Genomic DNA, 22,460 nt, shown 5'->3' on the forward strand with positions numbered 1-22,460 from the left:
TCCCCTTATGTCAGAATGGATATAAAGGCAGGATTAACTCCCTTGGATCAAGTCAATTCATTATGTTATGGTGACTAACAGTCTTCTGTTATTAGGAGAAAATTACAAATGTATTATTATGTGTATGTTTCCAAGGATTAATAATAAGAAACATCTCAGATTTGTTAGCTTAAAAAAATCACGGCCATTTTACTGTAAATTATATTTTCTGGTTTTACCTGTTATCAATTAAAAAATATTTAATGAATGATCACCATGACTTTTTCACTGTCATCTGAATCTTATTTATAAAAAAAACATATTGCTATGTGATGTTGCTTAGAGAAAATTGAAAAAAAAACGTGCACAATTCCATATTTCATGTGTAATTAGGTTTTTGAAAAGTGTCTACATAGTACATTATTAATGATAGAAAGTTCTGTGAAAATGCCAAAAAAAAAAATTGACATGTTTTGTCACTCTCAGCTGTTGAATCATTGACTTTTTATATGTTGTAAACTATAGATGTAAAGGTACAGATTTGTGAGATATCTAAATATAAAGCCTTAATTGTAGTTTTGTTATTTTCTTCTTAACATTTCGTTTTATTTTCCTTAAAGCCAACAAGACTTTTACTGTATCTGAGGTTTATATGTACTGTAACCTGTAATCTATATTACATGTTAATAACTTGTATGGAGGTCAAGCCTAGGATTACACAACCCATCAGGAGGATTAGCAGGTTAATCTGATTAATTCACAAAGTGTCATGTCCTGAATATGTGAGGTCAGTATTTTAGGCCATAGAGAGCTATACAGTTTACATTAACCCATTCACACCTGAAGATGCATTTGAACTCTTCCAGTTCGAAGATTGGAATAGTCCATTATGAAATTTTAGGGGTGAAAGAGTAAAAGTTTAAATCAAGTCTGTCTTTTCTTTAAGTCATTGTGATCTAAATCAATAAATTCATGTACAGATAACTTGAGTTGGGATCACTGATATTTAAAAAAAAAAAAAAAATTCATATGTAATTGGCATTTAACGTCCGTGTGTCCGAATCACAAACACCAAATTGTACCTTCTGTTGATAATTTGATCAAAACATTAATATTTATTAGGCACTGTATAAGGTTACTAGGTCAAATAATGAAACTGAAATTCAGTCAATTTAAGAAAACAAATATTTTAAAGGTATACACTTTTAAGTATGAGGTTGGGTGGCACAATGGTATTGTGGAAACCAAATGTTTATAAATTGGACATTAAATGTTTAGGAAGTCCTTTCTTTGGTTGTAGAACCCTGGGTATATATTGAGATCAGAGAAGTCAGATATGGAATATGTTGACAAGTGTCTAAAATAAATAAACTCTTACAACAATTTATGACAAATGATGCATTTTTTATGTGCCGTTTGCCCCAGAAGCAGACAATACCTATCGTTTATTCCACTAATAGTGGGCGGGCACAGCTAGGTACACTGCTCCGTTTAATCTTTTGTTAAATGGTAACCAATACATAATATTTTTTTAAACTTTTGAAATATCCTCATTCACGATTTTCTCCAATTTGTTTCCCATAAAGACCCTATCAACTATAATTGAAAGGTTTATCTTGACAATCTGACATTAAAGGGGATAGTATTACCCACTTATTCCTACCTTCAGTACTGGAGAGTTCTTCTCCAATCTAACATGATGACCTGTTTGATTTCAGTAGCTGAGTTTCTGCGGTGTTGATCACCTGTTGAAGTGTGAAGAAAACATTGAACACACTTGACATGACGCCTGGTGATATATCATTTCAGCATAACTTGTCGCTATACTGCTTTAAACAATCTTTTTAAGTTTAAAAATTTGAAAATGATAGGAGTGTATTTAATTCTTTACATCGTATGTAAGGGAAGGCTTCCGTTTGTAATTCCCTTCAATTATCTTTACATTATTCACGTTACTTTAACTGTTCCTATCAGTCACTTTTTTCGGCATGGGTCTTCCTAAATCTCACCCTGCCTATACCTTCTCCTGGCCACTTTGCCTCCCTCTGTTCTTTCCTCATTTGCTGAAGAATCATAGCACTGCCACTCAATCTGAATCACATTGTTCATCAAACATCACGCCAACCTCCTTTCATTGCCCAGCAGTAGACCTTGAGCTTGATCCAAGCCCTTTAAATTTCCACTCTACTTCCATAGCATACCAGTCCCCCTTCTCCCTGACCAACCCTTCAATTTATCCTAGGATGCTGCCCTACAAGGTACCCCACCCTCTTTACTCTGTCCATTTAGCTTCCTGATCCAGACCCCACATTACACTGCCATAAATGTGTTCCAACTCTTAATTTAAATGACCTTTTCTATTTTTCAACCCCCTATCTCCTCAAACCTAGCTACTGTCCACCACTATCACAGGTACCCTACTTTATCAAAATACAAGGGCTCACTTAATACCGCAGACATGTTAGGCGCTCACTTAATACCGCAGACATGTTAGGCGCTCACTTAATACCGCAGACATGTTAGAGGCTCACTTAATACCTTGGACATGTTAGAGGCTCACTTAATACCGCAGACATGTAAGGGGCTAACTTAATACCGCAGACATGTGAGGGGCTCACTTAATACCTTGGACATGTTACTGGGGCTCACTTAATACCTCAGACATGTTAGGGGCTCACTTAATACCTCACACATGTAAGGGGCTAACTTAATACCTCAGACATGTGAGGGGCTCACTTAATACATCAGACATGTTAGGGGCTCACTCAATACCTCAGACATGTTAGGGGCTCACTCAATACCTCGGACATGTTAGGGGCTCACTTAATACCTCGGACATGTAAGGGGCTCACTCAATACCTCGGACATGTTAGGGGCTCACTTAATACCTCGGACATGTAAGGGGCTCACTTAATACCTCAGACATGTAAGGGGCTCAATTAATACCTCGGACATGTTAGGCGCTCACTTAATACCTTGGACATGTTAGGGGCTCACTTAATACCTCAGACATGTTAGGGGCTCACTTAATACCTCAGACATGTTAGGCGCTCACTTAATGCCTCAGACATGTTAGGGGCTCACTTAATACCGCAGACATGTTAGGGGCTTACTTAATACCTCGGACATGTTAGGGGCTCACTCAATACCTTGGAAAAGTTAGGGGTTCGCTCAATACCTCGGACATGTAAGGGGCTCAATTAATACCTCGGACATACCAGCCTTAATCTATACCTGTTTTATTGACAAATGCAATGTCATTATCTTACCATTACAGTGTCTGGTGGAGATATCATCTCTGTTATGACTGCCATTCTGCCATCACAGTCGTATTATGTAAACCAGAAGTGGGTCATAATATGAATGTTAACACAAATTGAATATATGCATTTGAAATTTGATTGAAATAATAACTGAATGCTGTCATAGATTGACAATAAAATTTGAAAAAACAACTTGAAAAATCACCGGTTATAAACATGTCATATATATTTCTGTTTTTCTGCTGTTACCATAAGCGTTCTGCATTTGTTATCTGTTGGTTACGCTTTATCTAGAAACAGTTCGCTAGCCTTCCTGTAGTAGATGTCCTATGGGATACGTCACCTTTATTTATTTTACCTCTCAATTTGTCAGGTGACTGAAAACTACGTTGTTTTTCGCATTGGATTAAAAGCACTTTTGTATGCCACATACTTTACATTTATATTCATACCCTTAAGGTCAAGGTTATGATGAGTTCAAAGGTCGAATCGTGGTAGCTAATGCTTTCGTGGAGAGTAGCATCCTATTGCTTTCACATTTTCTTATAAAACTTTATGTTTTTGCCAAAACTGATTAAGAAATTCTCATTAAATTTCATGAACTTGTATAACATGGTATGACAGCGTGAGTGCTGAGGGTCATACAGGAAATGTCAAGGTCATTACAACGCGTGAGTGCTGAGGGTCGTAAGGAAAGGTCAAGGTCATTACCAAGCGTGAGTGCTGAGGGTCGTAAGGAAAGGTCAAGGTCATTACCACGCGTGAGTGCTGAGGGTCGTACAGGAAAGGTCAAGGTCGTTACCACGTGTGAGTGCTGAGGGTCGTAAGGAAAGGTCAAGGTCATTACCATGCATGAGTGCCGAGGGTCGTTCAGGAAAGGTCAATGTCATTACCACGCGTGAGTGCTGTGGGTCGTATAAGAAAGGTCAAGGTCATTACCACGCGTGAGTGCTGAGGGTCGTACAGGAAATGTCAAGGTCATTACCACGCGTGAGTGCTGAGGGTCGTACAGGAAATGTCAAGGTCATTACCACGCGTGAGTGCCGAGGGTCGTACAGGAAAGGTCAAGGTCATTACCACGCGTGAGTGATGTGGGTTGTAAAGGAAAGGTCAAGGTCATTACCACGCGTGAGTGCTGAGGGTCGTAAGGAAAGGTCAAGGTCATTACCACGCGTGAGTGCTGAGGGTCGTACAGGAAAGGTCGTTACAACGTTTGAGGGACGGTCCTTCAAAGGTGTCCAGCAGATATTTTTTTTTAATCTTTTGAAATGAAATGGTTAAAAAATATCCTCCCAAAATTTACAACTTAAACAAAAAACGATGACAAAACAACAGATGGCTATATAAACTTCCCCTTGGGAGCCCCAGTATAAATGTATATTAACTTCCCCTTGGGAGCCCCAGTATAACTGTATATAAACTTCCCCTTGGGAGCCCCAGTATAACTGTATATAAACTTTCCCTTGGGAGCCCCAGTATAACTGTATATAAACTTTCCCTTGGGAGCCCCAGTATAATGTATATAAACTTCCCTTTGGGAGCCCCAGTATGACTGTATATAAACCTTCCCTTGGGAGCCCCAGTATAACTGTATATAAACTTCCCCTTGGGAGCCCCAGTATAATTTATATAAACTTCCCCTTGGGAGTCCTAGTATCAATGTTTATGTGGTGTCAGAAAGTTATGTTATGTCATTTTGAATAAACAGTTTTAAAAATCACTTAGGATTCAAAAACTGTCGTCAGATATTTTATGGTATATACTACTACTACTCAACAGTAATTATTATAAGTTTTGATTTTCCAGAAGGGTGAAGTACTTGTTTTGACCTTGAAGAGTTTTAACTGACAATCATTGTTCAAAGTAAAATGTTGTTTTTACTTACAGTAAAAAATCCACTTCAGTCCTATAAATATGGTGTACACCGTAAAAACGATCTTGTTTACATGTTTATATTTCAGTCATAGTGGTAAAATAAATTTTCATTTGAAGAAATTTACAACATTTCTATAGCTTCTTCTTAAATTACACTGATGAATAGCCCACAATACAAAGGAGTCTCCCCATTATAACTCCCTCAATTCACTAGCGCTGTCGAGCACCTTGAGGTTTGGAGAAGCGACCACCCAATCTGACTCCCTATCCCTCACTGACCACCTCTGTCTCGCCCGGTTAAAGTGATCAATCAATTGCCATGCTATTTCGTAAAAAAAATGCTGATTTTGGTAAGGATTACATAATTATAAATTACAAATTAAACAGCCTAGCTGTCAAGTCACGCAAGATTTTAAAGCTAGATTGTCTTTTAAGGGGAGGTAACTCTGTGACACTTGTAATGTCAGTATTGTTTAGGCTATAATACATAAGTAATGGTGTATTATTGGTCATACGTCTTACGACTATACACCAGTTTACACCTGTATACAGGTGATAATGGAACAACATGACAGACAGGGGACAGGTATGGCTTACTAATTAGATAGTGATTTGAGATGTAACACTTGTGATTTTAGCCTGCAAATACTGAATAAGTGTGCATGCTGAAGTCAATTTTTATAATGTATCTGACATATTCTGTGATGAGATAACACTAGTATCTATTTAGGTCTATGTATGTTAGCTGGCCACACATTGTATACTAAGTATAGGTACATCTATATATACATATATATATAGCTAGTGGCTAGGTAAACATATTACCTGTCACACTGACCTAGTATCAAGTGTCTAACTTTTCACTTGTCAGCATCATAACTCTACTCACTCTCCATAGCCGACAGTAAAACAAAAACTCTTTTATCACTTCCTTGAATCCTCATCAAGCTGCTTCTATCTAGGGTTAATTATTGGTTTTATTTATCCAGAAGTCCATTTTTTTTGTGTACAGACAATATTCTGTACAGTGTACCTGGACTAATGATAACAGGTGTTTCAGGACCATTATCTTAGTTTACTTAATCAAGGTGAAGATTTCAGTTTCAGTTCTTTTTAAGTGAATTACATATAAAGGATGACTAATGGTTTCCAACTGAATACCATATATATTTCAGTAGTATTGCAGAATACTGATCTATTAACACAAGCTAAATATCGGTATACTGCCATATCAATGGTAATTAATGGTAATTAATAGGGAAAACATTAAACTTTCTATTTATTACATTTTTTGAAGAAAAGAGATGAAAATATTGCTGCATCAAAACAGTATGGGAATTAGTAGCGTTACATTTGATACTAGGTTCTAATGATGGCACTTTGGACAACAATGCTGTGTGCCATTTTGAATGGGCAGTGTATTCAGCTCAATTCCACCATTTTCTGTTTATTTATGGTGCCGTTTGCTCACCAAACTTTTATCAATTTTGTAGTTATGTTAATAACTTGATGTTGAACAAAAACAACAATGTATTCTAATGTCGCTTCAGATGCAGGTAGGAATGCAGTAAATAGAAAATACTGTTCTAATTGGCCGGTGTAAAATTGATACAGGACCTATATCATCACAGGTGAAGATATGTCTGTAACATCTTGTATATCTTCACTGCCGTGGAGATATAAGATTTTATAACACTGATTATTTCTGATATTTCACTGGTAAAAATGTACTAGATATTGATAAATACACAATCTATGATGATTCCTGCATACTTACTTTTTATAATACGAGGGGAGATAATTGATAAGATTAACATAATTGAAACCAATTGTATTCCTTCTTTGGTTCTTCTCATATTAAATGTTAGACTTATTTGACTTTCTGTCTTTGAGATAATGATTAGTTAGGCATTATCCTTCATTCAAAGAACAGGTAAGTTGATTTATGCTGAAACATTTATACATAATGGAGACAAATCTACGGTCATTACTTAACAGCCAAGGTTGTTGTTGTTATTTATAATAACACAATATGTTTTTGAACATGACCAATCAATTTATGTATGGACCAAAGCTTCCATTTGTCAATTGTCTCTGCAGACAACATGACTGACATCAGGACAATATGGCTGCCAGGGTGCATCCTGGTCGGTAACTCAATACAGTCCAATCCTCCGACACATAATTAGAAAATCTTCTATCAATTTGTTAGTTATAATAGCCGACAGTGTGTGGTGATCAGTTCAATAGGATTAGATCCTATCCGGTTTCTTTTGAACTTCGGTTAACCTTGAGTGACCTTGGGGAATCTCTGAAAACGGAAGGTCAGACAAGGTCAAATTTCTCCACACAGAATGGGCGTGTCTTCAATCAAAACGATTGATAAATTAATCATTGTGTTAAAGTAATCATTGTCTTTGTTTTGTGGATAATTGAAAAAAAAATGGGACATTGTTCTTCTTGTGTGTAATTTGTGTACGACACATATCACTGTCAGGAGGCCCGAGATTGGTCGGATGGTTCGTGTCCTCATACTTCAAACGGCTTCCTGGTCAAATCAGACAGTATAACTTCATGTGTTTTCTTTGATGGAGTTCAAAGAATGTAGTTTTACCTGTAAAACTGCAGGATTGATCCCCAGGCTATAGAACATACTGTTTCTATAAGATGCCAGATTTTCTCTGCTGTACATGGACAAGACCCGATGATAGGATCATTTGCACAGTAAGGCCCATCGCTGGTAAATATTGAACAATATTTAAATAACAATTTGGAAGTTTTAGCAAGAAAGAATTAATGTATGTTTATTAGGTCACCTGAGCTTTAGCTCAAGTGACCTATTGCTATCCGTCGTCGTCCGTCGTCGTCCGTCGTCCGTCGTCCGTTAACATTTTGCATTTTCAACTTAAGCTGAAATACTGTCATAGGGATTCCATTGATACTTCATGGGAATGTTACTGACAACTCCCTGACCAAGTGTTGTTATTTTTCGGGTCGATTAGAAATCCAATATGGCCGCCACGGTCGCCATTTTAAAAAACTATTTCAAACTTAAAGTTAAGGTCAACTTGGCTGATTTAACTGAAACTTGGTAGGAATGATCAACTTATGTTCCTGACAAAGTGTTGTTATTTTTTGGGTTGATCAGAAATCCAATATGGGCCTCTTGTTATTGGTAAAACAGGTTGATCAGGGCTGTTGCTCACTATAAACTCTACATAGGGTTTTAGAGCTCTATGTACACGGTTTACATTTGTGATCAAGGTACAGAGAAAAAAAATGTATGTATTTTTAGTCTTTGGTAATTGCATGGCCTTACTACACCTGTACATAATGAGGCCTAGTAGACTGCGGAATAAACCACAAAAAAAAACCTGCTGGTAGATTGGGACATTTGTACTCATGTCGGTGATTGGTTTGGAAGTAAGGATATAATTTACGACGGCAGAGTTACACCGATTATAGAACTGATAGCATTCTACAAAAACCACAGCAATTTACGCGGACCATGTATGTCCAATTGTGAAGACAATATGTGTGGCCGTCCTATCAGTTATGGTGATTTAAATGTTAACATCGTGATCCAAGCCTTTCATGTGTGGTGAAGTAGGTAATAGATACAGGCATACTGTTTTGGGGAGAGCATCGGTCATTGACCTCTGACCTATAACAGACGATTACATAATAATTCAAAATAGCATATCAAAACATTAATAACAAATAATACTACTGTAAATGTACCCAAAAAGTATGACGGGTGTTTTATAAACTTACACCAGACGTTGGAAGTATGGCGAGTGTTTTATAAAATTACACCAGACGTTGAAGTATGACGGGTGTTTTATAAAATTACACCAGACGTTAGAAGTATGGCGAGTGTTTTATAAAATTACACCAGACGTTGGAAGTATGGCAAGTGTTTTTAGCTCACCTGGCACAAAGTGCCAAGTGAGCTTATGCCATGGCGCGGCGTCCGTCACCCGTCCGTCCGTCGTCCGTCTGTCCGTCGTCGGTCGTCCGGTGTCAATATTTTACTTTAAACGACTTCTTCTTAATAACCGAAAGGCCTAGGGTGTCGATATTTGGCCAGAAGCAAACTGGAATAAAGGGCTACAAAGTTTGTTAAAATTAATGACCTTCGCCCATTTTCAAGGTCACAGGGGTCAAATATGTTAAAAACTTTAAACATCTTCTTCTCGATAACCAAACTGCCCAAGGAGATGATATTTGGCCAGTAGCATGCTTGGGTTAAGGGCTACAAAGTTTGTTCAAATGAATGACCTTCACCCATATTCAAGGTCACAGGGGTCAATTGTCTTTAAAAACCTTTAAACAACTTCTTCTCAATTACCAAAATGCCCAGGGTGGTGATATTTGGCCAGTAGCATGCTGAGATGAAGGGCTACAAAGTTTGTTCAAATGAATGACCTTCACCCATATTCAAGGTCACAGGGGTCAAATATGTTAAAAACTTTAAACAACTTCTTCTCAATAACCAAAATGCCCAGGGTGATGATATTTAGTCAGTAGCATACTAGGATCAAGGGCTACCAAGTTTGTTTAAATGTATGACCTTGAATCATATTCAAGGTCACAAGGAGCAAATATGTTCAAAATATTTAAACAATTTGTTCTGAATAACCAAAAGGCTCAGGATGTTGATATTTAGTCAGTAGCATGCTGGGATCAAGGACTACTAAGTTTGTTAAAGTGAATGCCTTTGACTTATATTCAAGGTCACAGGGGTCAAATTTGTTTAAAATCTTTAAACGACCTCTTCTGAATAACTAGGGTCCCAGGATGTTGATACTTTACAAATTGCATCCTGAGATGAAAGGCTATAAAATTTGTTCGACTTTCAATCACAGGGGGGAAATGTTTTAAAAAAAATTAACAGGGTCTTTTGAATGAATTTTAATCATACATACTGATATTTTGCCTGTAGCTTTATTTTAGATCACTTTTAAAGTTACAAGTGTGTGATTTATACCAGGTGAGCGATGCAGGCCCATTGGGCCTCTTGTATAAAATTACACCAGACGTTGAAGTATGACGAGTGTTTTATAAAATTACACCAGACGTTGGAAGTATGGCGAATGTTTTATAAAATTACACCAGACGTTGAAGTATGACGAGTGTTTTATAAAAATACACACAACATTGAAGTATGGCGAGTGTTGTATGTTTTACCTCCAATAAGCCCATGCCCGGTAATAAGACCACCCCTCTATGCTCCAAGATTAATGTTATATATAGCTTTAAATTTGTATTCCTGCTTATTTCATTTTCTCCCTTTGGAGGCCAGATTACTGTATATATATACATTTAGCAGAACAGTATTAGTTATTCATCAGTACCGTTTTGAAAACATTTTGTGAAAGACGTTATTGTGCAGAGAATTATCACGAACATTATGGATGGGTTCTTTATTGTGGGGACGTGAAATAAAATAAGTATGGAGAATCCCTGATCATAAGGAGGCTGTTACAATTTATAAAATATAACATGACGAAAGGGTTTGTTATTACCCAGGGGGGAAAAAGGCACATTTGGGGTACACCTTTTGGGGTACCTATAGAGGCATACATAAGTATACTTCCAGTTAAGGTATGGGTAATTATTTGATAGGTGTGCTCGTTAGAGTTATTACGATATTTACAAATTATACACAGTGACAATTAATCTAGAGTGTAACAACAGGATTTTTTTATTGTTATTTGTGGTTAATGTTATGATCAGTTAATATAAACAAAACCTGTTAAATCAAGGATTCAAGACATGAAAGGCATTCAAACATATTTGTTTTCAAAGAAAAATCTGGTAAAAATTTGATACATTTGCACAGTAATGATATACCACTGCAAGCATAATTGATTTTAATTGATTACATTTTAGCAGGACCAAAGTACATTCTTTCCACCACACCAGGTGTTTCCTGAACCACAGCGACCTTGAGTTTTCGTAAAATTTGACCTTGTGCCGTTGCTTGGTGCTTCTGAAACTTGTTTACAAGGTGTGACACCGCTCGGTTTTACACAGTTTGATATCCTAAAACTGTCATAAAAATTAAATATTTTCTAGATCAACACGATAGAGACATTTTTGGACTGCTATCAAATTATGATGTAATGTTTATGAATTAGATCTCATTATGATAAACCACAGCTGACACATTTATACATATTTCATAAAACAAATATTTTTCAGAGACATATTCACTGATTGTTGTAAATGATTGACATATTTCACGCAAAATTTGTCGTAAAAACTCACCTTAATTTTTATGTACAGGATTTTTTGGAATGTTTTTGATATGGTTTTGTGTTTCAAACACAACAAATACACAAACACATAAACACTCTAAGTAACAAAGGAACTCACTTGTTAACAGTCCAAGTCAGGCTTATGTATTGTACATGTATTTATATATACTTTGTTGTGGTCTGTAACTTCAAAATCCTGAAATTTAAGTTTTCAAATTGCTAATTGATTTTTTACCCCCTGAAATAATACAGAAGATGAGTTAATTATTTGTAATGCCTAATGATATTTGTAAGCTGATGTATGAAGAATTTTTTTTTCATTATAATTGTCTTTTTTTTTATTCAGAAGAGAAGATTCTATGCCAATTAGTACAGTGTGGATTTGTTGATATTTAGATTCCACAACAGCTGAGATACATATGATAATGGCTGTTGAGCTACAGGTTTTGTACCCCTGTGTTTGATGGTATCAGAGGTCCCCTGGTGCTCAAACTAGATACAACTGATATATACAAGGGGAAAATCGCTCATTACACAATTTCTGCTACATGTTTAATAATGTCTGCTCATGCGATTCACGGGTTCCTTCAAGGGACAGTGGCAGTGAGTACAGACAGTTTATGAATGATAATCCGTCTCATTTATGAAATCACTTTGATGTAATTTGCGACTTAAACCTTACTTTTTTAAATTCATATTTTTTTTTCAAAATAAATGCAGCTCATTTGTAAGGAAGTGCATTAGTAATTGTATATTAAGTTCTGATGTACAGTCACCAAATAAACCTTTGGAATACATTATCCATATATGGTACTCTAACTTTATTGTTAGCCTGTTTGAAAAGAAATCTGATCCTAGGTGATGATAATGAATACTTTATACACAGGTTTCTGATGTATTGTATACTTTATATAGAGGTTTCTGATGTATTGTATACTTTATACAGAGGTTTCTGATGTATTGTATCCTTTATACAGAGGTTTCTGATGTATTATATACTTTATACAGAGGTTTCTGATGTATTATATACTTTATACAGAGGTTTCTGATGTATTGTGTCCTTTATACAGAGGTTTCTGATGTATTATATACTTTATACAGAGGTTTCTGATGTATCCTTTATACAAAGGTTTCTGATGTATTGTATCCTTTATACAGAGGTCTCTGATGTATTGTATCCTTTATACAGAGGTTTCTGATGTATTGTATCCTTTATACAGAGGTTTCTGATGTATTGTATCCTTTATACAGAGGTTTCTGATGTATTGTATCCTTTATACAGAGGTTTCTGATGTATTGTATCCTTTATACAGAGGTTTCTGATGTATTGTATCCTTTATACAGAGGTTTCTGATGTATTGTATCCTTTATACAGAGGTTTCTGATGTATTGTATCCTTTATACAGAGGTTTCTGATGTATTGTATCCTTTATACAGAGGTTTCTGATGTATTGTATCCTTTATACAGAGGTTTCTGATGTATTATATACTTTATACAGAGGTTTCTGATGTATTGTATTCTTTATACAGAGGTTTCTGATGTATTTTATCCTTTATACAGAGGTTTCTGATGTATTGTATCCTTTATACAGAGGTTTCTGATGTATTGTATCATTTATACAGAGGTTTCTGACATATTGTATACTTTATACAGAGGTTTCCGATGTATTGTATTCTTTATACAGAGGTTTCTGATGTAATGTATCCTTTATACAGAGGTTTCTGATGTATTGTATACTTTATACAGAGGATTCTGATGTATTGTATACTTTATACAGAGGTTTAGGATGTTGTCACCTTCAGGAAATGGTTGTTTTTTTTATTATCTGGGAGCTGCAAATTTGCTAATAGACATTTCTCCAGTTTACAGAGGTTTAGGACTGAGTTCATGTCACTAATACACAGGTCTCCAGTTTACAGAGGTTAAGGACTGAGTTCATGTCACCAATACACAGTTCTCTAGTTTACAGAGGTTTACGACTGAGTTCATGTCACCAATACACAGTTCTCCAGTTTACAGAGGCTTAGACTGAGTTCATGTCACAAATACAAAGTTCTCCAGTTTACAGAGGGTTAGACTGAGTTCATGTCACCATTATTCAGTTATCCAGTTTACAGATGTTTAGACTGAGTTCATGTCACAAATACAAAGTTCTCCAGTTTACAGAGGTTTAGGACTGAGTTCATGTCACTAATACACAGGTCTCCAGTTTACAGAGGTTTAGACTGAGTTCATGTCACCAATATACAGTTCTCCAGTGTAAAGAGGTTAAGGACTGAGTTCATGTCACCAATATTCAGTTATCCAGTTTACAGATGTTTAGACTGAGTTCATGTCACCAATACACAGTTCTCTAGTTTACAGAGGCTAAGGACTGAGTTCATGTCACCAATACACAGTTCTCCAGTTTACAGAGGTTCAGACTGAGTTCATGTCACCAATATACAGTTCTCCAGTGTAAAGAGGTTAAGGACTGAGTTCATGTCACCAATATTCAGTTATCCAGTTTACAGATGTTTAGACTGAGTTCATGTCACCAATACACAGTTCTCCAGTTTACAGAGGTTTAGACTGAGTTCATGTCATTAATACACAGTTCTCCAGTTTACAGAGGTTTAGACTGAGTTCTTGTCACCAATACACAGTAGGACTGAGTTCATGTCACCAATACATAGTTCTCCAGTTAACAGAGGTTTAGGACTGAGTTCATGTCACCAATACACAGTTCTCCAGTTTACAGAGGTTTAGACTGAGTTCTTGTCACCAATACACAGGTCTCCAGTTTACAGAGGTTATAATTATGTAAACTGCTGTAGAGTTTTATGATTATGTAATGATAAAGTTGTTTATGTGAATATTTTTCATGAACAAATAATTTGATATGGAAAGGTATTCCCTTTGAATTTCTTATTTTTTATTGTTTAATCTGTAATTTAATATTTCAATTTCTCAAGACCGTCTTAACTGTATGTACCTGGAATATTAAAATGTAAGATCAGATTTGGAAGTGAAGTGTGTGAATTACATACCTGATGGGTGTGAAGGTAGGACACAAATTGGAACCAGCCTAGCTTTTAATACAAGCTACGTGATTCATAAACAGTAATTAGTTTATATCAAGGAAAAATAGCTTTAAAAATGATTCCCAGGGTCTGCGGAAATAAAATCATATCACAGAGTGTGTTTCCCATTGTGGAATGCCCATAATTAAACAGGCTCAGATAAAAAGTTTCAAATATTACTTCATATTTTTTCTGATAAGGTTGGGTCATATAAAGTTATTAGAACGTTAAAAAGTCTGTATCTCCGACATGTAATTTTGTTTTCCTTGCCGGCTCAATAACATCTTGATGAAATTTAAAGTCAGATGTCTTCTGGGAGCTGTGATAATGTCTGCATACACTTTCTATTAAAAATACATAATATCAATTATAACTCTTTGACTAACTGTGTTAGCTGTTATATAGTTAACTGGGAACTGGGCATGAGGCCTTTAAGGGTTAGATATCGGAGTGTAAAAACTACGATACAATATTACTGTTTTGTATGGCAAAATGATAATACATAAACAAGGATTTATAAAAAATACTGCCATTAATACATTTTCTGGATTAATAAAAAAAAAACACTTTAGAATTTAGTTTCTGAATATTGATGTTGGATTTTGAAGATTGCATTCAATTTTTTGTTTTAATGATTGAACTTTAATTTCAGCAATTCTATCAATTTGATACAAGTGATCATTTCACTTCTGAAAATCTCAAATCTAAACAAATACTGGTCAATGAGAACTGTAAATGACCTCTCTGCAAAGAACCATGGAAATATCACATGAACATAGTGGCATTTTGAAAGATATTTATTTTCATTCAACACAAAATTTGATTTGTAGTGTTTCAAAAATGTAATGGAAAACTTAATGTGTTGTCCTTGATATAATATACTTTCACTATTGTTGCAGACCGCTTCAATATTTTCACTTATATTTTGTACTCCTGTGAAAATATTATGATTTTCAGTCACCCTCGTGAAATCTATGGTACACACACAAAAACCCATCCCATTAAGTATTTCATAAATGCTCCTAAGGAAATGATAGATTATACGTACAATTTGTATTCCAGTGATTATCACTCAAACTTGATGTGTGGAATGAAATTGAGCACTTTGATTTAGCTGAGAGAATGATAATCTACTCTCATTATGTTGCCTACTGGGTCGAGATATTTCTGGAAAACCTTCTTCTCATAGATGTTTGATATTTGATTAACCTAAGGGAAACCTGAATTAGGAACAACTGTGTGTAAGTATCTACAAATCACTGTTTCAGTGTTGCTGGTTCCCTTTGGGTGCCTCCTACCTTCCTTAATGGAGGCTAGCGGGAGACCTGTCATCCTTTTATTTTGTAGCCCATGTATGAGATACGTCGAAGAAGATGTTCTTTGTAATTAATTCATAAGCATATTCTGGAATCCACAGCACAGTTTCATTAAGGTAGAGCGCGTCTGGTGATGGAACTCTCCTGTGTGGAGGATAGAAAACACATGTACTCACAGGGCATGTCTTAAGTTCGTTCCTATGTTATAGATTTTAGTCACTCTCACACCAAGTAAACTACGTCTTATACATACTTGGCCCAGTTCCTCCAAACTATGATTAGCTTATCAACAAATTAAGATGTTATTTTCATTGCAGATATGTTCTCAAAAACAACTTGAGTAGTATATATAAAGATCAAAAACTATCATCCAGAGACAATATTTATGAGGGTTTTGTGAATTTAATGGTAAATAAAAATATTTTCATTTGAAAATTTGAGTAACCTACTCATTAATCTAACAAATCATTGACCTGCCAAGCCCTAATCATCTTATTGCTAAGGGAAAATGCCTTGGAAAGCCTCCAGAGGTGTACACAAAAGAGTTCCATTGAGTGTCTGTTTAGTACGTAGGGCCAAAATGTTTTCTATCTATCAGAGAATTATCAGGAAAGAAAAAGATGTTGGTTTTATCATTCAAACAAGAAAATTAAAATGTTGAAAATTTCGTGTAATATGACTAATATTGTATTGGAAACCATCTTTGTGGACCCATTAACATATTATGAAATGGTATATCCTTGATCAATGATGTCAGAAAAGTCATGGCCAAATTGATTTAAACATATTTTATTGCAAAAAATATTTACAAAATAATTGGACACGAAGTTTTCACAACGTATCACAGTCCTTTTCTTCAAATACATGAACGTAAACAATTTATCGATAAGGCAATTTACGAAATATATATAAATTATATTTTCATTTAGAAATAGAAGGCCAAATGGTAAAAGACTGGTTAGCGTTTAGGGTGTAAAGAGAGATACTGGGTGAGAATAACACTTGTACCTGACATCATGGACAACAATGCTGTCATACATATTTAGTGTGGATTTATTAAGTCCAATGTCTTATACAATGATGAAATCTTTAGTACAATTGTTAACATCATGCATGGCCACAATTTTATGATCAATATTGACAGCAGTTTAATGTCTAGCAATAATGATTAGCCAGTAGTCTCAACATGTCACATCATCAGTTTCCTTATCTTTGATTTAATTCATTGCACATGTTCCTGTAGATACAAACTCTTGTTTAGTGTTCTGATGGTCAGTTTTGACCGCTGGAAATATTAATGTGGGGGCCTGGTGAGTTGCAGCTGGATCCTTAACTCATTCAATCCCCCCAGAAATTTCATAATGAACTATATAGATATATATATATTCCATCCTTTGAATTGGAAGAGTTCAAATGTGTCTTCAGGGGTGGATGAGCTAAACTAATAAAGAATTAGTGACTAAGTCTGTATTAAAACCCCCCTCCACTCCCCACCCCCAACCTCCAAATTCCATACTCAAAATAGCTCCCAAATTTACTTAATGTATATATTTAAAATTAGGTATTAACCAAACTTTTGGCATAAGCTTAGGTTTGCCAATGACTTGGATTGGACCTGTTTGCAAAAATATGATAGGTTAAATAGATATTTTTAAACCAGTCTTAAAATATTTTTACCATTGTATTAACTGCAAAATTATTCTTTTGGCATGAATTGAAGTTTGGTTAATTTTAAAGTCCTTCTACTTTATCTTTGTCATATTAATTTCAGAGAGTTTTTGAGTGTTGTTTGGGAATCATTCAGTTTTAGTAACATAAATCTTGGGCACAATGACAAGTGCATTTTATCATCATCAATTAGAAAAATCACCAATGAATAGCATATGACCGCAAGTATTTGTCCAAATGCTAATATCGTGACAAGGGAGGTTTCTATGATGAAGGGAGATCACTCCGGTTGTTTGTATAAAGGATAGCCTATTGATACATTGAGATTATAATTGATAAATCTGTCCTGTGCATAGTTATAAATGGGTTATAAATAAATCAGTCACATGTCATGACCTATTGACATAGCACTGACCAGTACACTCTGGTATCTCTGTGACTATTTATTATACAAACTGACCGGTCAAGGGCACTTAATTGACCAAGCTCATGGTGATCTCTAGTTGCAGTTTGATCTGTAGTTCTACAAGACTGCATGGACTGTCATATATATGTTACAGAGGTCATTTTTATTTCAATGCCTCCAGTAGGAGTCTGACCAGGGACCTCTGGTTTACTAGTCTTGTGCTCTACTGAAAGAGCTGAAGAGAAATCCTCTCTAGCCGACATATATATATATATTTGAAGACAGAAGGGATGAATCAGGCCTTTTGTTAAATATACTATGCTTTTGTTTTTCATACAAATAAAGTAAATTAATACATTGACAAGCAATAATCTATAGACATCTTGATGCTGAGAGATACATTTGTACTTTGAGTTTTCCCTCTCAAATGAAACAGGTCTCTGAGGACGGGTTCTGATTCTTTAAGGCTGTATGGACAGATGGATTTATACCCTCAGACAAGTAATATCTAACCTGTCTTGAAGGACCACTTTACTGACAGAATGGTTGGTCTCTGAGAGCAGACTTGAATCTGTACTAGATTGATTCTCACTGACTTATCATACTGTGTTCTTTAACCAATTCCAGACCAACTGACCAGTATACCTAAATGACCACCATGGATGTTTGATCAATTCCAGACTAATAGGAACTGACCAGTGGGTACAGTTACAGTGACCAGTGGAACATTGTTGATGAGTGTATCATAGAGGTGCTTGTTGACTTTGGCCCTAGCTGTGGTCACACACTGACCACTCCACAGTGATACATGTTTTGTAAGCTACTTTTCCTTAAGCTATCTAACCCCCCCCCCCAGGTATATCTCCCCCTCCCCCCTCCCCCTCCTCTGTTGATAATGTACACTGTGTATGATGAAGGTGTAGAGATATGCCTGCATTTATTGTGAACAGCATCTGTTAACTTTCTTTAATAACCACAAGCTGTGTTATGTTTGGGTGTACAAAGATATACCAGCTAATGTGTCTCCCCCTGGGGGTAGGGGCACTCACTAGGGGTAGGGGACGATAGCTCCATATTGTTACACAGTGCCTAAAATGTAAAAGTAAGTGGCAAGGTATTGGTGAGGCTAATACAAGGCAAATATTTCTTTATTGCACTTTATATTGGACTAAGTGCATCGGTCTGTTTCCCATTACACTACCTATAGATACAGTCTTTTAGTTTTGAGAAGAACAGGTTTTATCAACTGTATTTGTTTCTAGAACTAAAACTGAATAAAATGATTTTGATCGAAATAAGAACAATTTCACACATCATTTTTCGGTGTTTTCTCCTTCTAATTTGTTCATGGAAATTCATCAAGATTTCCTCTAGCCTTTGAGGAAGTAAAACTAAGGACCTATTTATTACCATCAAGTAGAAAGAGGAAGGGGGTGAGAGGAAGGGGGTGGTGACATCTAATTGTTTGCACCCTTTAATATCAGGGCTGCTGAGGTTCAAACCTGTTATATGGACATACAGATGTACTGTATGAGGTGGAAATGAGGGGCATCATGGACCAGTAGTAAATAAATGGGGGAGGGGGTGACGGGAACTGGTACAGGAAGTGAGGAGGGGGAAGAGGATTTTTAATTCCGTAACTTTCAAGTTTATTAATGAAGTTTCATTTTGTTGCTCTAAGTATACCTGTCACAAGGAATTTCACTGATAACAATGATGTGTTAGATTTCCATCAAACTGACAATACTTTAATTTACAGGATTAGGAACAGCCCCTTCTGACTTCAGGGGGACTTGACAGGAAGTGTGGGTACATGTGTACTCAGAGGGAGATTTACACTGAGGGACAGGGGCCTTGGGATACCAGGGGACAGTATAGAAGATCGTACATTACTGCAGTGTAGGGGGGAGTGAGTAACACAGTACAGGGGGAGTATATGATCAGGAAGAGGGAGGGTATATGTACTGGCCCACTGGGAAAACACACTCACACGGATAATCTCTCCTACATCCGATGCTGTGTAGGGAAGCTTTTGTCTCAAATGTTTTGGATGCTGAGGGAACCATACTACATCATAGTAGTGCCACCTGATTAACTTTGATTCGGAGTCGACAGTTGGACAGGAGTTTTGATGTAGGAACACTTGTGTATACCTGATACGGAGATACGATTAGGTGGCTACACTATGGCAGCCATCAGGGTTACCTAGGACACCTTTTTATGTTAACCGTTTTCGCAGATATTCAAGGAGAAAAACAAATATGTAATATACATGTGTTTAGTATGGAACAGGTGTTTCGGATAGAAATGTGAAGATATCGGGATCGGGATCGAGTCTGATTAGAAAGTGATAGCTATAAATATTCTGCAGGACAAGATGTTCATAGTGTTAACAAGAATATTTCTGATTTCTTCAATTTTCTGTGGATTTTACATGACAGGATGTAGCGAAATTTAACTTAAATTTGGACTTTAAAGAGTTATTCTAGATCTGTGGGAAGGACATCACATGCTGAAATTGAAGGGTGGCTACGAGATAGCATTCTTGTCTTGCAAAGTTTCACTTCTAAAGTGTTTGAACTTTTCTGATTCAGGAAGATAAAGCAGAAGATCTGTGTTCTCTCCTGAAATGTCTCAGCAATCTTTCGTAACATTAAAGAAGAGGGATTGGATTTGCTTTATTGATGCTTAAAAGTTCAAAAAAAAAATGAAATTGTTTTTATAAATAACATTTTCCCGAAAGCTTCGTAATGAATGACAATCCATGAAAAAATAGGTGAAGAATCTCTGTGAAATAATCTTTTATCAGCAGAATCATAAAAGTACACAAAAAGGTTTGTCTAAATGTATGTAAGAATGTTTCATAAATGACTCACATAAGAAATTCATATCTTGTGTGTAAGATGTATATATCAAGGATATATCGTGCCAATCTCACGGAGGAATGACAGAGACGGTTCTGTTGGTGGATTCGGAGTCTGAGAATCTGATGATTCGTAAGATAATCCAAAGGCTTTATCTTTGACCGAAGAGGAAAAATTCAAACAAAAAACGGTTACGTAGGTTCTCCTTTTAGAAATATATAATCGCCATAGAAACGCAGCATCTCTATCCAGCAGTCGGGAATGAGACAAATGGATGCCGAAACATGCACGACTGGCTTTGATATTTTGAGCCAACTTTTATCACAGAAGAAATTCATTTGACTCCATATATGAAAGATCTAATTTAACACAGGCGGACTGTTAACTCTTGCCAGTTTGCTGTTTTGGAAGATGAAAGAAGGGATTGGTATTTTCGGGAAGTTTTTAAAAAACTTCACTTATGCACGGTACAAGTGCATAGTTTGTGATTAAAGGATTGTTTGTGGAAATGAATTCAACACTTGTTCAAGGATTGTAGTTTACAATACTATCTGCACTTACAGAAAACCTTTCACCCTTTAAGTGTCATATCAATCCATTGTGAGTGCTAGTATAGTGTTTAAGTAGTCCGTGAGTGGATGTATTAAAAGTTTCATGGACTCCTAACTCTCCCGGTGTAAAATATAAACACGATCATAATCATGCATCGCCTACCGAGGTTCGGGAAGAAGAAGAAATCGACCCAATGTACAACCAGTCGGATGGCTGCAACCTCTGTCACCAAGGCAACGACCTCGGGTACAAGTAGGCAGACCAGGGTGACCTTTGAACTCATGGATTTTGGGACGTTTTCTTCCACAGATTCAAGTGATGCAGACTTTGAGGTAGTTTTTATGTTTCTGTTGATAGAACATAGTTATCTGTCCACTGTATGTCAACCCAAGATTTATCTCAGAAAAATATTATTATGATTGTTAACTAATGTACTGTTTTGACATTGTAACCCAAATTGTTATTATTTATAGGTGTCTGGTCATAACAGATTCCTTGGGTTATCATTTTCAGTAAGATTTGAACATTTTTTTTATATTTTTTCCATTTTCATGCATCTCTTTCTGAAGCTGAATGACTTTTGTAATGTCTAGCTTGTTTATTGAGAATTTAATTAATTATTCAAACATCCCCCATTTACTTCTTCATGAAAATCTCAATGAAAACTTTACTAATATGCCTTTCATTATTTATTTATAACACAGATTAAGATCAGACAATGAAATCAGGGGAGATATCAATGACATAAGTTGAGGTAAAATAATATAATCAAGGGAAGATAACAATGACACTGCTCTGGTTGAGTTTGTGATAAGGGGAGATAACAATGGCACTGCTCTGGTTGAGTTTGAGATAAGGGGAGATAACAATGGCACTACTCTGGTTGAGTTTGTGATAAGGGGAGGTAACAATGACACTGCTCTGGTTGAGTTTGTGATAAGGGGAGATAACAATGACACTGCTCTGGCTGAGTTTGAGATAAGGGGAGATAACAATGGCACTACTCTGGTTGAGTTTGTGATAAGGGGAGGTAACAATGACACTGCTCTGGTTGAGTTTGTGATAAGGGGAGATAACAATGACAAAGATTGAGGTAAAATAATATAATCAAGGGGAGATAACAATGACACTACTCTGGTTGAGTTTGAGATAAGGGGAGATAACAATGACATAGACTGAGGTAAAGTAATATAATCAAGGGGAGATAACAA

At 36.0% G+C, this 22,460-nt stretch overlaps 1 protein-coding gene across 4 annotated transcripts in view; it reads left to right on the forward strand.

The window, feature by feature from the left end:
- Nucleotides 1-22,460, forward strand: part of LOC110442883 (serine-rich adhesin for platelets-like) — a 205,884-nt gene that overhangs the window by 53,240 nt on the left and 130,184 nt on the right. The window contains exon 1 of one of the 4 annotated variants that reach the window (XM_021486730.1): nucleotides 5,648-5,703. The exons of 2 other annotated variants lie outside the window; for them this stretch is intronic. In XM_021486730.1, coding sequence (XP_021342405.1) covers nucleotides 5,686-5,703 — 18 coding nt within the window. In that variant the 5' untranslated portion in view covers nucleotides 5,648-5,685. Of the gene's footprint in view, nucleotides 1-5,647; nucleotides 5,704-20,972; nucleotides 21,582-22,460 lie in introns of those variants that run through there. One more of the 4 variants, XM_021486728.1, reaches the window with a different exon arrangement.

This window comes from Mizuhopecten yessoensis, unplaced genomic scaffold (genome assembly GCF_002113885.1).
Source record: "Mizuhopecten yessoensis strain PY_sf001 unplaced genomic scaffold, ASM211388v2 scaffold716309, whole genome shotgun sequence".
In the NCBI taxonomy this organism is placed as follows: domain Eukaryota; kingdom Metazoa; phylum Mollusca; class Bivalvia; order Pectinida; family Pectinidae; genus Mizuhopecten; species Mizuhopecten yessoensis.